At 37.9% G+C, this 14,943-nt stretch overlaps 1 protein-coding gene across 1 annotated transcript in view; it reads right to left on the reverse strand.

The window, feature by feature from the left end:
• Positions 1-7,864: 7,864 nt before the first annotated feature.
• Positions 7,865-14,943, reverse strand: part of LOC113423007 (scavenger receptor cysteine-rich domain-containing protein DMBT1-like) — a 31,264-nt gene continuing 24,185 nt past the window's right edge. Inside the window, exons 10-13 of the mRNA XM_026684211.2 lie at positions 13,216-13,545; positions 11,128-11,451; positions 10,904-11,032; positions 7,865-9,513 (exon numbers count right to left, since the gene is read on the reverse strand). Of these exons, the coding sequence (XP_026539996.1) occupies positions 9,350-9,513; positions 10,904-11,032; positions 11,128-11,451; positions 13,216-13,545 (947 nt within the window). The 3' untranslated portion in view covers positions 7,865-9,349. The remainder of the gene's footprint in view (positions 9,514-10,903; positions 11,033-11,127; positions 11,452-13,215; positions 13,546-14,943) is intronic.

Genomic DNA, 14,943 nt, shown 5'->3' on the forward strand with positions numbered 1-14,943 from the left:
AATACATTTCCTAATATTATTTCTGGATTTTAGCCCTTTGGTATGTGCTGTTCTTTTAAACAGTTGCACACTTTTGTTTGATTTGCACTGCTATACTAATTTGCTTTATATTAAGAAACCCATAGTTTCACTGTACTGATCATTCTTGGTGTGATAGAAATGCCTAGATATATTTCTAAATGCACCTCCATTTCCTAGTTTATATATACATAGATGGTAGCTCTGAAAAACTTTCTAGACCTGTTGGGGAAATAATCTACTCTCCTTTTCCATATCTGAGTCACAAAGATTCTTCCAAAATAAATGAAAATGTTATTTTTGTAAAATCAAGAAGAAATACAATCTAGCTGTTATTTTACTTTGCTGCTTTCACTAATATAGTTGGAATTCATGCATTTGTATTTGACTTCTTGGCTGGGATTCTGGGAAGTTGAGGACATCAAATTAGAGGAAATTATTCTAGGTGATAATGCTGGATTCATCCAGAGACAGACACTACATAGAAGAAGAAAGTAATCTATATATTTAAAAAAAAATCCTACCACTTTAGAGCTACCTTCAATCACAGATATTTGTACATATCCTGAGTAAACAAAAACATACATTTGTTCTCCCTTTTATGACTTGCATTACTGTTGCTGCTACTCTTTAATTATTTATCTTTTGTAATAGGTGTCAGACTGTGCTCCCTCTAAATCCCAAGAAAGAAATACTCAGACTCCATGGTGTAGAGCAGAATTATTCTTTTACTGGAAGATGATGTGGTAGCAACAGAATCAATTCCGAAACTAAGAAACTGGCGGGCAAAACACATATACAAAAGGATAGAATTGTTCCCCCCCTCCAAAGGATCAAATGATTCTTCCAATTAAAACTTCTGAATAGGATCATGTGGTCATCTCCAGGTGATGATGAGGCTACTGTCAGTGACCTTGACATATTTTGATAAAAGTTCGCAGTTGCGCAGAAAAGGACAGAGGCTAACGAAGAAATGGAAAGTTAAGGAAAAGAATCCCCCCCTCCCCTTCTTAACCCAGCAAAGGAATGCAAAACACCTCCTGCCTTCTTCCCTTCCAAGATTCCCCCCTCCCACCATTTCATGGCAGCCGAAAGAGAAAATGGCATAACAGCAAATAAAGAATAGAGAGCAGCAAATAAAGAATAGAGAGGGGTGAAGATATCTTGAGGCTGACATTAGGTAAACTAGGGTCTGCACACTGGCTAAAAATATACTGCATTATCTATTTACTACATTGTATTGGGCTGAGAAGGAAATGAAAATAAGAGTGTTTTGGCCCCACCCTTAGTCCTTCAAATATGTAGAATGGAAAACAGATCATAAATATTTACATATTTAATAAGAGATAAATAATTATTCAATTTCAATTATTCTCAATGTAGAGTCATGACATAAGTTGCATTTAATTTTCCAAATTTAAAAATTCAGGGTAAAATGAATATCTACATCTAGCTATAATCTCCATATTTTTTTAGTTGAAGGGCATAGTTATAATTTTGAACATAAACAAAATGGTTGCTGAAGAGTCATGGCCATTCACAAAATGGCTGCCCCGAGGAATATAACTTGGTAAAAAGCAATAAGTTACTAGAATGTAACTTAACTTTCCCTCTAACCAGCCTAGAAGATACTTCTTGCTATCCTCATTTCATGTACTAGGGGAAGGCACTTGCAAATCAGATATAAGGTTATGACCATTCATTTTTATTTCCTAAGTATAGGTGGCCTATAAAGCTATTGAAATACATATTAACAGATAATCAGAGTTGGAAGGGACCTTGTAGGTCATCTAGTCAAACCCCGCTGTCCAAGCAGGAGACCCTACACCCTTTCTGACAAATGGCAGTCCATTCTCTACTTGAAAGTCTCAAGTGATGACACTTCCACAACTTCAATTGGTTAATTGTTTGTCAGAAAGTTTCTCCTTATTTCCAGGTTAAATCTCTCCTTGTTCAGTTTCCATCCATTATTCCTTGTCTGGCCTACAGATGCTTTAGAAAATAGCTTGACCTCTTCCTCCCTGTGGCAGCCCCTCAAATATTGGAAGACTGCTATCATGTCTCCCCTGGTCCTTCCCTTTAGTAGACTAGCCATGCCCAATTCCTGTAACCATTCTTCATATGTTTTAGTCTCCAGTCCTCTAATCATCCTGGTTGCTCTTCTCTGTACTTTTTCTATTTTATTTTATTTATTTATTTTGTCAAGCGATTATAAGATAACAGGTATAAGTATAAACATAGTTATGAATACATGAAATGAATACATATAAGAAAAATGAAAAGAAACAATAGGACAGGGATGGTAGGCAGGTTGGTGCGCTTATGCACACCCCCTACAGACCTCTTAGGAAAGGGGTGAGGTCAATAGTAGACAGTCTAAGGTTAAAGTTTTGGGGGTTTGGGGAAAAAACCACAGAGACAGGTAGAATATTCCAGACATTGACCACTCTGTTGCTGAAGTCGTATTTCATGCAATGAAGTTTGGTGCAGTTTATCTTGAGTTTGTATCTATTGTATCTATTATTCTAGAGTCTCAACATCTTTTTATACGGTGGTGACCAAAACTGGATGCAGTACTATAAGTGTGTTCTTATTAAGGCTTTAATAGAGTGGTATTAGTACCTCACTTGATCTTGATTCACAATGTGAGTAACAGACAAGAGCTGGTGAGATCTAATACTACTACTATTCAGTCTCAATCCAATCAGCCCTCAGCATCACTTATAATGATAATGGGTTAGACTTCAATTCCTTGGATGAAGGAAGAAGGGATCATAAACATATATAAGGTATTCAGATTATATTTAGACTAAGTTAGTGATAGCTAAAGTTTAGCTGAAGTTTAATCCCTTAAAATTAAATGCTATGATTTAATTGCAAGGTTCAATGGCGCCAGCCCCCTTTTTCCACTGCCCTGAGCTTAAAGCTGTACAAAATCCTTTGTACAAAATCCTCTATAGGATTCCTCTTCTGTGTTTTGATTTTCCTTCTGGAAGGATTACAGATCTCTGAAGCTGAGCTATATTTGGTGTCTCATATGCCTCAAAAGGCCACCAAGTTCTGAGACTTTCTTCTACTCATGTATATTCAATTGAAAATAGTACTTAAATATAACTGGGATGACTTCTTAATCTCACAGTCCTGATCTGCTGGGAGATGGTCCACTGAAGGAACTCCCAGATTGAACTAGTCAGGAAGCCGCAAGACACTTTTCTAAATTGTGCCAAGTTGGTTTCCAAATAGGGCCAAGTAATGTCCATCATTGAAGCTAACAGGACAGTCTATAAATTCTTAAACTAATGTAAACTTCAGAATTGCCACTTGCTTTCTGGCTTATTTTATTCCACATGTAGAGTTACTGTCACACAGAAGAAAGTGGCTTTCTCCACATGTATTAATATGTTTGTGAAAATTGGCTAGATATAGGATAGAGCATCAGATGTAAATCCTGCCTCTTTTGTAATACATCAACACATACATGTTCAAAAGGGACAAGGTTTGGATTGTGATGCTACACCCACCACCTTGTAGATTTTGCATTCTTATATGCTGTGGTGTATCTTACATTTCCTGGGGGAAAAGTTTCAGGGGTTTCTCAAGACAATGCAATCTCTTTTATTGTTATGGAAAAATCCACAGTCTGTAGATGGAATGCTCTGAGGAAACCATCACTTCATCAGCAGTGATGCCTACTGTTGATCAAACAAAGGACCAAAGTGACAGAACAATGACAGAGAATCTAAAGAGCCCTGTGGATACTTGTGGTCAAGAGATAGAAATTATGTCTGAGGGAAGATAACAGATAACAGATAAACAGATAACACATAACAGATAATCAGAGTTGGAAGGGACCTTGTAGGTCATCTAGTCCAACCCCCTGCCCAAGCGGGTGACCCTACACCATTTCTGACAGATGGCAGTCCAATTTCTTCTTGAAAGTCTCAAGTGATGGCGCTCCCACAACTTCCGGGGGCAAGCTGTTCCATTGGTTGATTGTTTTTACTGTCAGAAAATTTCTCCTTATTTCCAGGTTAAATCTCTCCTTGTTCAGTTTCCATCCATTATTCCTTGTCTGGTCTACAGGAGCTTTAGAAAATAGCTTGACGCCTTCCTCTCTGTGGCAGCCCCTCAAACATTGGAAGACCTCTATCATGTCTCCCCTGGTCCTTCTCTTTACTAGACTAGCCAAGCCCAGTTCCTGTAACCGTTCTTCATATGTTTTAGTCTCCAGTCCCCTAATCATCCTGGTTGCTCTTCTCAGTACTTTTTCTAGAGTCTCAACATCTTTTTTGTAACGTGGTGAACAGAACTGGATGCAGTACTCTAGGTGTGGTCTTACTAAGGCTTTATAGAGTGGTAGTAGTACCTCACTTGATCTTGATTGTATCCCTCTGTTAATACAATTTAGGATTGCATTAGCTTTTTTGGCTGCTGCTGCATACTACTGGCTCATATTTAGCTGGTTGTCCACTCAGACTCCAAGATCCCTCTCACAGTTACTGCTATTGAGCCTGGTTTCACCCAGTCTATATGTGTACTTTTGGTTTTTCTTGCCTAAGTGTAGGACTTTACTTTTCTCTACATTGAATTTCATTTTGTTAGATATGGCCCAGTGTTCTACTCTGTCAAGATCCATCTGGATCTTAAGCCTACCTTCTTGGGTGTAAGCTATTCCTATCAGCTTAGCATCATCTGCAAATTTGGTAAGTTCCCCTTCGATTCCCTCATCTAAATCGTTAATGAAGATATTGAAGAGTACTGGGCCTAAGACGGAACCTTGTGGCACTCCACTGCTTACTTCCCTCCATGTAGACTTAGACCCATTAAGGACTACTTGTTGAGTACCATCTAGTGGTGGTGCTATCTATTCCACGTTTTTCTAGCTTACTAAGAAGTAGGTTGTGGTCTACTTTGTCAAATGCTTTGCTGAAATCTAAATATATTACATCCACAGTATTTTGCTGGTCTACTAATTTAGTCACTTTGTTGAAGAATGAAATAAGATTGGTTTGGCATGATCTGTTCTTAACAAACCCGTGCTGACTGCTAGTTATTACTTTTCTTGTTTCTAGATGTTGGCAGATCTGTTTTTTTATTATCTTTGTCAGCAGTATCTTCCCAGGTATTGATGTTAGGCTGATTTGGTCTATAGTTTCCTGGGTCTGTTTTTTCCCCTTTTTTTGAAGACGGGAACCATACCAGCTCTTTTCCAGTCCTCTAGTAGTTCTCCAGTGCTCCAGGATTTTTGAAAGATATGGTGCAGTGGTTCTGAGATGACCTCTGCCAGCTCCTTTAAAACTCTGGGATGTAATCCATCAAGCCCTGGTGATTTGTGTTCATCAAGATCAGACAGGTGTTCTCTTACTATATTTTTGCTTATTATAACTTTTATTTCTGGTCTGTCTTTTACAGTTATTTTTTTGATGGGTTGAGCTATAGTTTCTTTTTGTGTGAAGACCGATGCAAAGAATGAGTTAAGCAGTTCTGTTTTCTCTCTATTGCCTGTTACTTCCTTGCTGTCTTCTCTCTTTAATGGACCGACTGTTTCCTTGATTTTTTTCTTGTTATTTATATGTTGGAAGAAACTTTTTTTATTATCTTTGACTTTTGACAGTGGAAGACCACTGCCCTGCAAGGAAGACTGGTAATATGGAAATATACCATACACTTTTCCTACCAAGAGACTAAGAACTAAAGATATAAACAGATCTTACAGAAATTCTTAGCCACATACCCTAAGGAAATCCAAACCATTTTCAGGAAGCTGGCCCAAAGACCTGAACAGGGAGTTTCCTGCTAAGGCTGAAAGAAGGCAAGAGAGAACAGCAGACAGTAATATTTATGCCTATTTGTCACAATCCTGAGAACTCCAGCGGCAACAAAGGAGAAGTAATATCTTTGTTAGGAATTAATTTCATGCCCTTACATATCAGTAAGCCTCAATGAAGGGGTAACTAATGTCTGACATGCAAATTTTGGAAGACAGAGCATCAGGGGAATACTCTAGTGAAGAGTGTGGAAATGGGAGGTCAAGGCCGCCTTTAGTATTTTTAGTATTTATTTGATTTGTCAATCGCTTACAAGATACAGGTATAAGAATAAATTCAAACTACAACTGGCCTTAAATGCAAGCTACTCAACCCAGACAGAATTTTCGTAAGCCATTTTAGAACCAGTCGGCATTAGGATGGGATGGAAGCTTTTATCTGTAGTTTTGATTATGGTCACCAAAGGAAACAAACCAACATGATACAGATGCTACCAAGTCACAAACGTACAGGAAATTTCATGGATGCCTCTAATCTATTTTTAGCAAGTGTGTTCGCTAACTATAAAGATAATAATTAACAGCCCTAAAGGATTTTCAGTGAACCATGTTGTTGAACTTTTCTGTATTGATCCTAGGTAATTGGTAATCTTATTTTTTGGGGGTGTTTTGAAATACATTCTCTGAAATGTTTCAAAATGCACTCTCTGAAATGAACATAGTAATCAGCATCACCCTCACCTTTTTTGGATATTTTTGAAGCAAATGAAACCCAAATGTTTTAAAGTTATTTGATGTTTAGAATCTACATTTCTGTGGTGTCTTAAATGAACATAGCCCTTGAATGAACATAGAAGCCATAGCAATGCAAGAAGAACAAGAGTGGGGCTTTGTGCTATCAAAGTTGCCATCTTGACTTTTGCACTCTGCTATGCACCCCTCAGTTTAGATGAATTTTAAAAGCCTTTCAGGTCACAAAGTGGCCCAAAACAAAACAACAAGACTCCCCCAGCAATTATCAATCAGGAAGAAAAAGTAAGCAAGAGATTCAGGGAGTGAAAAGCCAGAAAGAGGAAGGCAACTGAAAGGAAGAGAGAAAAATGGCATCAGAGAGAGGAAAAGGGAATGCCCCAGTTTATGACAATCCACATTGCTCGCCTAGACTTTGGATTCTGGATCAAATGGGCTATGGAGCTTTACTTAGTATATAATGATCTTCTGGCAGGGAAAGATGGTCAATCAGTGATAGTCAATCAGTATTGTTTGAAGAATTTCAACATCTAAATGCCTGTGTTTCAGACATTTCCTGCTCTTGCTCCTGTAGAAAGAGCAAAGAAAGGCTAATAATTATGCCAAAATCCTAAGACAATTCTGCTGAAGAAAAAGACATTATCCTGTTTCATTATCCAACCCCACTCCTCTTACTAACTCAAGGAAGAACTATAGTAGTATAATATCACAGATACCTTGTATTTCTGTTCTAAAATCTTTTGTCTTGAATCCGTTTTTGCTAAGTCTCAGTAGATTTCCTGAAAGGCAATCTTCAGAAAAAGAAAAAAAGCCCATCTCCTCAACAATTAACTTTAAATATCTAATTATTTAAAAGCAGCTAGAATATATAACATTCAATGGAAAGACTAAGGTGAAAGAAGTGGGAACAGATTAAGTGAAAAAGATGGAGTTAGAGAACTACATTTAGCTTGACTGGAAGGGTGCATTACTTTTTAGTACATTAAAGAGTAATTCAGTTGCATTTTTGGACAGGCCCACAGTCAAATTTTAGGGTCCACCAGTTGTACACCTTTATTTTTTGAGACAAACTTTTGGATTGTTGAAGGGATTTCATCAGTTACATTACATCTTAATTATAGTTTTTTTAATATTATAAAAAATAATTAATTACAAGTTAGTGAATTTCAAATTAAAATTCCTGGTTTTATGGTTGTATTCTTTAAATAGATAGAAGGAACATGGTCCCCTCTTCCCTTCAAACCTGCGTCCCATGCTTGTGGATTGAAAATTTTCTCTTCACACACCTTCTTAACTAGGATATCGCAGCTTATTGATGGACACTCTCCCTTTTTCTTTGGTTTATTAATGTTTATTAATTTCCCCCAATAGTGTATTTTTTATACAACAAGAAATTTTGGTTATACAGATTGCTCCTAGTAGAAATGCTCAGAATGAAGTTACATAACAAATATCTATGTAGTTTAGCTTTAAATGTAAAATTCATCTAGATTACCATAAGCAGCTAAACCATTTCCCCCATTAGACCAAAGATTAAAGTAGGGAAAATTATAAATGGGAGTGAAGTTTTAGATAGACATACATGGGATGGAAAAGAAATTATGTACAGATTTTAAGGGATATAAATGTTATTATTTGTAAAAAATGGCCCCTGGTGCAGCTTGAAAGCATTTGCTTTTCTCTGTCTCATCCCTCCAAAAATGCACAAAAAGGAGAATATTTGGAAAAAATAAATTCAGAAATGCCCATTTTGAGGGAACAAAAATACAATTTCCTTGAAGATGAAATTGGCTTCTGATGACAACATGGATATGTCCATGCTTGGGTTTTTTTAATAGTAATACTGAAATGGTTTCTTATTGCTGTCTTCAAGAATTAGCCTACATCACTGAAATTTCCTAGTAGTTTTTCATCCAATTGATATTACCCTTAGTTTTGTGATATCAAATAAGGTTAGCTAAATTCTACTACTAAGATAACTGATATATTTGGAGGAGTTGGATATAAAAAAATGCTATTTATAATTTAGAAAAAATATACCCAAGTGATTTTAAGATTTTAAGAAAGTTGTAAACATCAAATGTGCCTTGTCTAGCATTAAAATAATACAAAGAAAATTTTGGTGGAAAGTAAATAAGTTTTGCACATCCCTGACACCAAGATGGACCCTATTCAGGTTGATTTGTTTATCCTAATATGCTTCAGGGATTGTCTAAACCTTAAAGGTCAGTTAGTTCAACTCTGCTTATATTTCGATCTGGATTTGTAGGAAAGTTGATCTAAATGTGTGATATAGGATTTGTCTACACCTTGTACAAAATCTGTACTGTCTAATATTTTTTACACTGAGGTACTTCATCCTGTTTGTACGTTGGCTTTTTATTATTTTATTAGGGATTGGAAGTATAACTTCTGGATCTACCTTTTTAATATGCAGCAAGTGTGGTCTGTGGTGGTTCTAACGAGGATATTAAATCAAATGTTACATACAACGAACAATAATGAAAACAAGGAGTTTGAAAGCAATTTCCCAAAGCCCCATCTTGTAAGAACACTAGCATCATGTATATTTCTAAGTACATCTATGTTGTCTTCAATCCTTGCCTAATTACTTCAATTTCTGGAATAGTGAGGATAGTGTATGATCAATCCAAGGGATACCAGCAAAAGAGTCAAGTTTCTAAACATTCATGCTAACAACATGAGAACTGGTGACATGGTTATGCCATCCTGTAAATGGATCACAGGATGACCAATTTCTGATAGTTTGCTTCTGTTTATCTAGCACTTAAGTTTTTGTCCCTTCCCAGTCTGTCAGTCAGTACTGCTTGCTGAAGGATCAGATGAGGCTTTCACAAGGCAGATGGTATCCCCTTCAGGGTCCCCTTCAGAGGTGATTTGTTCTCTTCCTCGACTATACATTTCTCGAAGGCCGTTAACCATATTTGACCCAACACTGATGTTTTCCATGAATGGCTCTGCAAGAACAAAGAAAAGTGTTACACACAGCTTCTATTTCGATTGGATCCTCTTTTCTTCTACTTGTTTCTTCATACATTTTAATACTGAACTATTTGAAGCATCCCCTGGTCATGTGACCATGATTTACAATCTTTCTGTAGGAAACTGGTGTTTATTTCCAGTTTCCAGCAAAAAAATACCTTACAGCAAATAACGTGTGCTTTTTTAAAAAAAATGACCAGACCATTAATAACTGTGGCACTTGCTTTACGGCCGCTGCAAAAAAGGTTGTAAAATTGGGTGTGGTCACATGGTGACCTGCTTAATGACCATCAGACTTAATTATTGTAATTGGCTCAATTAGGGCTGTATATCTAGGTGTATTTGTATATTTTTTTCATTTAGAATCAAGTTCAGACATATTGGAGCATGTCAGAAACAGATGTCATCTTCCATTTTTTCCTCTTACATTTTCATATTAGAGAATTTTGTGATTGTTATTGGTCTGAGCCTCATGCTATATGCCTTCAGACTATCTTCCCTTAAAGACCATGGAACAGGGCTTATATACCATATTTTCAGTGTATAAGACGCACTCTCCCCACAAAGTGGGTGGAAATGTCTGTGCGTCTTATACAGCAAATGTTGCTGAAGTCCCGCCCACCCACTGCCCCCCCCCCCTTGGCCTCTGCCTCCCAGCAATTTGCCTCCTTGCAGCAAACAGCAAACAGCCTGGTCAGCCTCAGCACAGCCTGATTAGTACAAGCAGCTGATTGTCATTTGGATTGGCCTCCCGCTATAGCCTATTGCCATCTCCCTGCACCCCATTTTCAGCCTCTTCATTCTGTTTTTAGTCTCCATGTGTCCCATTTTTGGCCCATTCCAATCCCTGCCTCCTGGAATGGGCCGAAACAGCTGATGTGCTGAAGCTGACCACACTTTTGCTGTTTGCTGCAAGGAGGCAAATTGCTGGGAGGCAGAGGCAGATTATTTTTTTCTTGTTTTCCTCCCCAAAAGCTAGGTGTGTCTTATACTTCGGAGCATCTTATAGTCCGAAAAATATGGTAGCTTCAGATGTTAAATTAGCCAGTGACTAACAGGAGGCACTCTGTGATCAGATTCATCCGTATTGGGACTCTTCAGGCATAAGTATTCTCCAAGGATTTGGGTTCAAATCTCATTAAAGGGTTGAATAAAGAACATCTAATATGGAGGATGCCTACACCAGAAAATGTCCAATAAGGACAAAAGATATAGTGCCTTCTACTGATCACTAGCTAATATAACATCTATAGGAGAAGACTTTGTCAGCTATTCAGCAAATAGTGAACCTTGTACATAAGCAAATAAAATCTGGGATACCCTGCCAAGTGGTCAAATATTGAAAAACTGTTGTTAACTTCTTACCTCGTCTCTGGTTGAAAGGATTCAGTGCAGATAATTTCACTCCCTTTTTCCATAGGTAAAACAATAAACCCCCAATGAGTAAAACAATAGCTAGCAGAATCAAAATGACTGCAGTAGTTGTACTTGAGCCTGGAAAGTGGGCAAGAAGAAAAGTCAAGAGTAAGAGAACTGCAGTATTGTTCCCTTCCTGATCATAATTCCTAAAATTTGGACAGGATGTATACCTGGCTGTCTTTCACATACAGCTCCTGCATACAAGCCACAGATGCACTTCTTGGCACCTGTGGTTGCGGCTTGGCACTCAGCAAGGGATGATTCTGTTCCTTTACATTTCACATTATCCAGAAACGCTGGGCCAATACCCATGCCATATTCATTGCCCTTGGGCACAGACAATGCTGAACCACAGCCCAATTGTCGACATATCACTGTGGCTTCATTAAGACTCCAACCCGAATCCCCAATCGAGAGCCAGGAGCCATTATAGTTCAACTCTACTCGTCCAGTACAGGCATTGGGGCCATTTGCTAATCGTATATCCAGGGGACCTAGAAAACAAAAGAGAGTCATTCACACAACTTGATCTTCCAAACTGATATGGTGTGTCCCAGTGCTCATTTCAGCCACAATTAAGATTTTTGAAATATTTGTTTTCCTCTCTAGCATTCTAAGAGAATTTAAGAGAATAATAGAATTGGGAGGGACCTTGGAGATCTTCTAGTCCAGGGTGTCAAACTGGATTTCTTTGAGGGCCAGATCAGCATTGTAGTTCTTCTCCATAGGTCGGTTGGTGGGGTGGGGGGAGACAGGACAGATATCTCCTACAGAAACCTGATGGCCAAAGCTGGACATGGCGGGGGGGCCTCACGCACCCCCCCCATGCCCTATTTTCAGCCTGGATGGCCTCCTGCAGTACCTTGCCAACCAAAATGGGGTGCTTTCTAATTTGAGCATATGGTGCAAAAGACTATGATTGGCACAGTTTTGTAAGAAACGCTTTCATATAAATTCACCTAATTCATTATTCAATTACAAATTGGAAATTAATACTGAAAACATTTAATCAAGCAACAAAGCACATCAGGCAGCATATACACTTTCTTAAAGTTCATTTAAAATTCAAGTTGGAAGATGTTAGTAAAATAGTTTACTGGGGGTTTTGTTTTTTGTTTATTTGCACTATGTCTAAAGCAATTTATTAAGTGAAACTGACAAATTGGGGACAGGAAGAGACCTTTATATAATACTACAGAACATTAGTGCAAAACTTTTTTTTTTTTGGCAAATAATTGGGTGGGGATAGAATAGATAGAATAGAATTATTTAATGGCCAAGTGTGATTGGACACACAAAGAATTTGTCTTGGAACAAATTCCAAATAGAACAAATCTCATTAAATTGCATTTAATTAACTTGAACTACAGGATAACTAGGGAGTAATCATTCACACAATTAGCCGCCATTTATTTAATTAGGTCTTTTAATCACATAATTACAATTTCGTGGTAAATTTAGAAAGTTGCAGCTAAGGCATCAAGATGTCACTTTGGGCAAGGCTGTGCATCCATTCTAATGTATTTAATGGGAAAGTATAGATCCTTGATTTATGCTTGGTTCACACCAAAAGAAAAAACTCAGGAAATTTCATTTCCACTTTAAAGTAACCACAATTCCCTGCTAAATTTGGAAACTATGGTTTGTTAAAACAGACCAAAACCCAAAGCACAGTTTGGTGTGACTTTTTTTTTTTTTTTTTTGCAAACTAGTTTAAAGGGGAGGAGATCTGTTAGGCTATGTCTAGCCCACTGATCAAAAGGAGTAAAATAAATTGCTTTAGTAGGTTTGCTTTTTTGCACATACTTACTAAGTCTTTAAGTGAGGGCTAAGGGATTGGGGGGGGGGGGCATATCAGATTTGCTTTGAAGCTCAGAGTGCTCCATTTATATCGTTGTGGGGAAATTTATAACTGCACAGACTTTTGTACATAATGGAAAATCTGTAGTTACATTTAAATTGATTTAAATTTCTGGACAGGCATATTAATGCAGAGGAACTATTGCCTTTATTGAAGAAGGATATGCAATAACAAACTGAAAAGCTATAGGAAACAAAGATGTGTATGTTGTTTTGCTCTAGTTCATCTGCCTTCCATATTGCTTTCCATTCTCCATATTTTCAACTGTGCATTTCAGGGTAAATACAACTCTGGAACATTTAAAGGATTTGGGGGACTTCCTTTATTCCAAACTGAAGTTGCACACACCAACAATATTAAACTTTAAACTACAAGCATTCCTCCATCTGTAAGTTACCTGAGCAAATTGCACCAGCATCTTCTGCATGATCACAATCATGCTCTCCTACGGAACGTCCTCGGCAATCTTTGATTGACATTTCTGTCCCAGTGCAGTTCACGTCATCCAGAAAAATAGGGCCAGAACCTCTTCCAAAGTGGGCCCCAGACAGGGATTCCAAAGGAATACCACACTTTAACTGCTTGCACACCACAGCTACATCTGAAAGGCCCCATCCATCATCACACACAGTTCCCCATTGCTGTTGGTGGTAGACTTCAACCCGACCTGCACAAGAGTTTGGACCATCTTCCAATCTTATCTTCGCCACATTGAGGGTGAAAGTGTCTACAGAATAAACAGATTTCATACAAATTAAACAGTGTGTTAAGGCTTTCAATCCACCCAGATAGAGCTTTCTGCCCTCTCCTCAGAAAACCTTCCTGATTACCTCCCCTTATCCCAAGCACGTGACAGTGCAAGTACAAAGTTTAGAAAGAATCTCCTCTTATTCAGAATAGACTCATGACTTCTCTTCTTAGAAGACCCCTCCCTACTCAATTGCCTCAAAATCTTTTAGGCATGCTATTCCCACACTGAAAAAAATCTGGAAAGCCACTAGACAGCAGCATCTCTTCATTATCATGTAATAATTACCCAGATGTTTGCAATTCTCTTTACCCTCATTCTGCATGAGCTGGAAATTAGTGGTGGAGGAGAATCAAAAGAGAGAGAAACCAGGCCTTAGCAGATGCCAGGGAAGCATTCAGGGTCTTTCACCAGCAGCAAAAACTGGGGCAACAGCATACTGTCCCTGTCCTATTGTTTCTTTTATTTTTCTTATATGTATCCATGTATTCATAACTATGTTTTTACTTATACCTGTTATCTTGTAAGCAATTGACAAACCAAATAAAATAAATAACAGGAATAGCAAGAGAGAAAGAACTGGGAGCAACAATATTCCTTCCTTCCTTCCTCCCTCCCTCCCTCCCTTCCTTCCCACTCATTTGACAATGTTCCTATTGAGGCCCAGCATTCCAGGTAATCACAAGAAATGGCAGTGAAGACATATCTTATTTTTTTGCTTTCACATAATAATTATCCACATTTTTGTGCCCCAGATGTAGAACTCTTTCCCTGAGCAAAGATTTGATGAAGGTGTGGGGCAAGGGAAAGTGATGGAGACTTCTTGTATCTAGGCTCTAAGGAGTCTAGCTTACTTGCCTTCACTCTATTTCCATCATTGCCTCTATCTAGCAACTTACTAGAACATTAGGACCTTTGAGAAAAAAAGGAAATTGTAGGCTCATCCTGTCTGTTAGAAATGAATGCAAGGAAGATATAGAGCAAGAAAAGCTCAAATTTGCCAAGAAACACAGCTGAGCTAATATGGCAAAACAGTTTCCATTAATTGAGGCAACTAAAGTCTGGGGTCAGTTTGTTACCAATATCTTTGCATCGGAAAGCTCAGTAAAGGATTAAACTGACATCAGGAAGTCTTAAAGGAAGATGTTAAACACAGTTGCTGACAATGATTATTCTTTCTTTATAGTATGCAAACTTTGTATCTCTTATGAATTAAGAGTGTCCAACCTAGGTTCCACCCCAATTTGCAATCTCAAAATACTACTTCTTCCAAATAGAAAATTTGATAGTAAATGTATTGTGTTTTCTTGGAATTCGTATAGCATAGGCATATTATACATCTGTAGGACTTATGTAGGACTTAGCATGCTTAAGAAT

The sequence above is a fragment of the Notechis scutatus genome, chromosome Z (genome assembly GCF_049901735.1).
Source record: "Notechis scutatus isolate UNSWTSFEM ecotype Mainland chromosome Z, rNotScu1.2, whole genome shotgun sequence".
NCBI classification, from domain to species: domain Eukaryota; kingdom Metazoa; phylum Chordata; class Lepidosauria; order Squamata; family Elapidae; genus Notechis; species Notechis scutatus.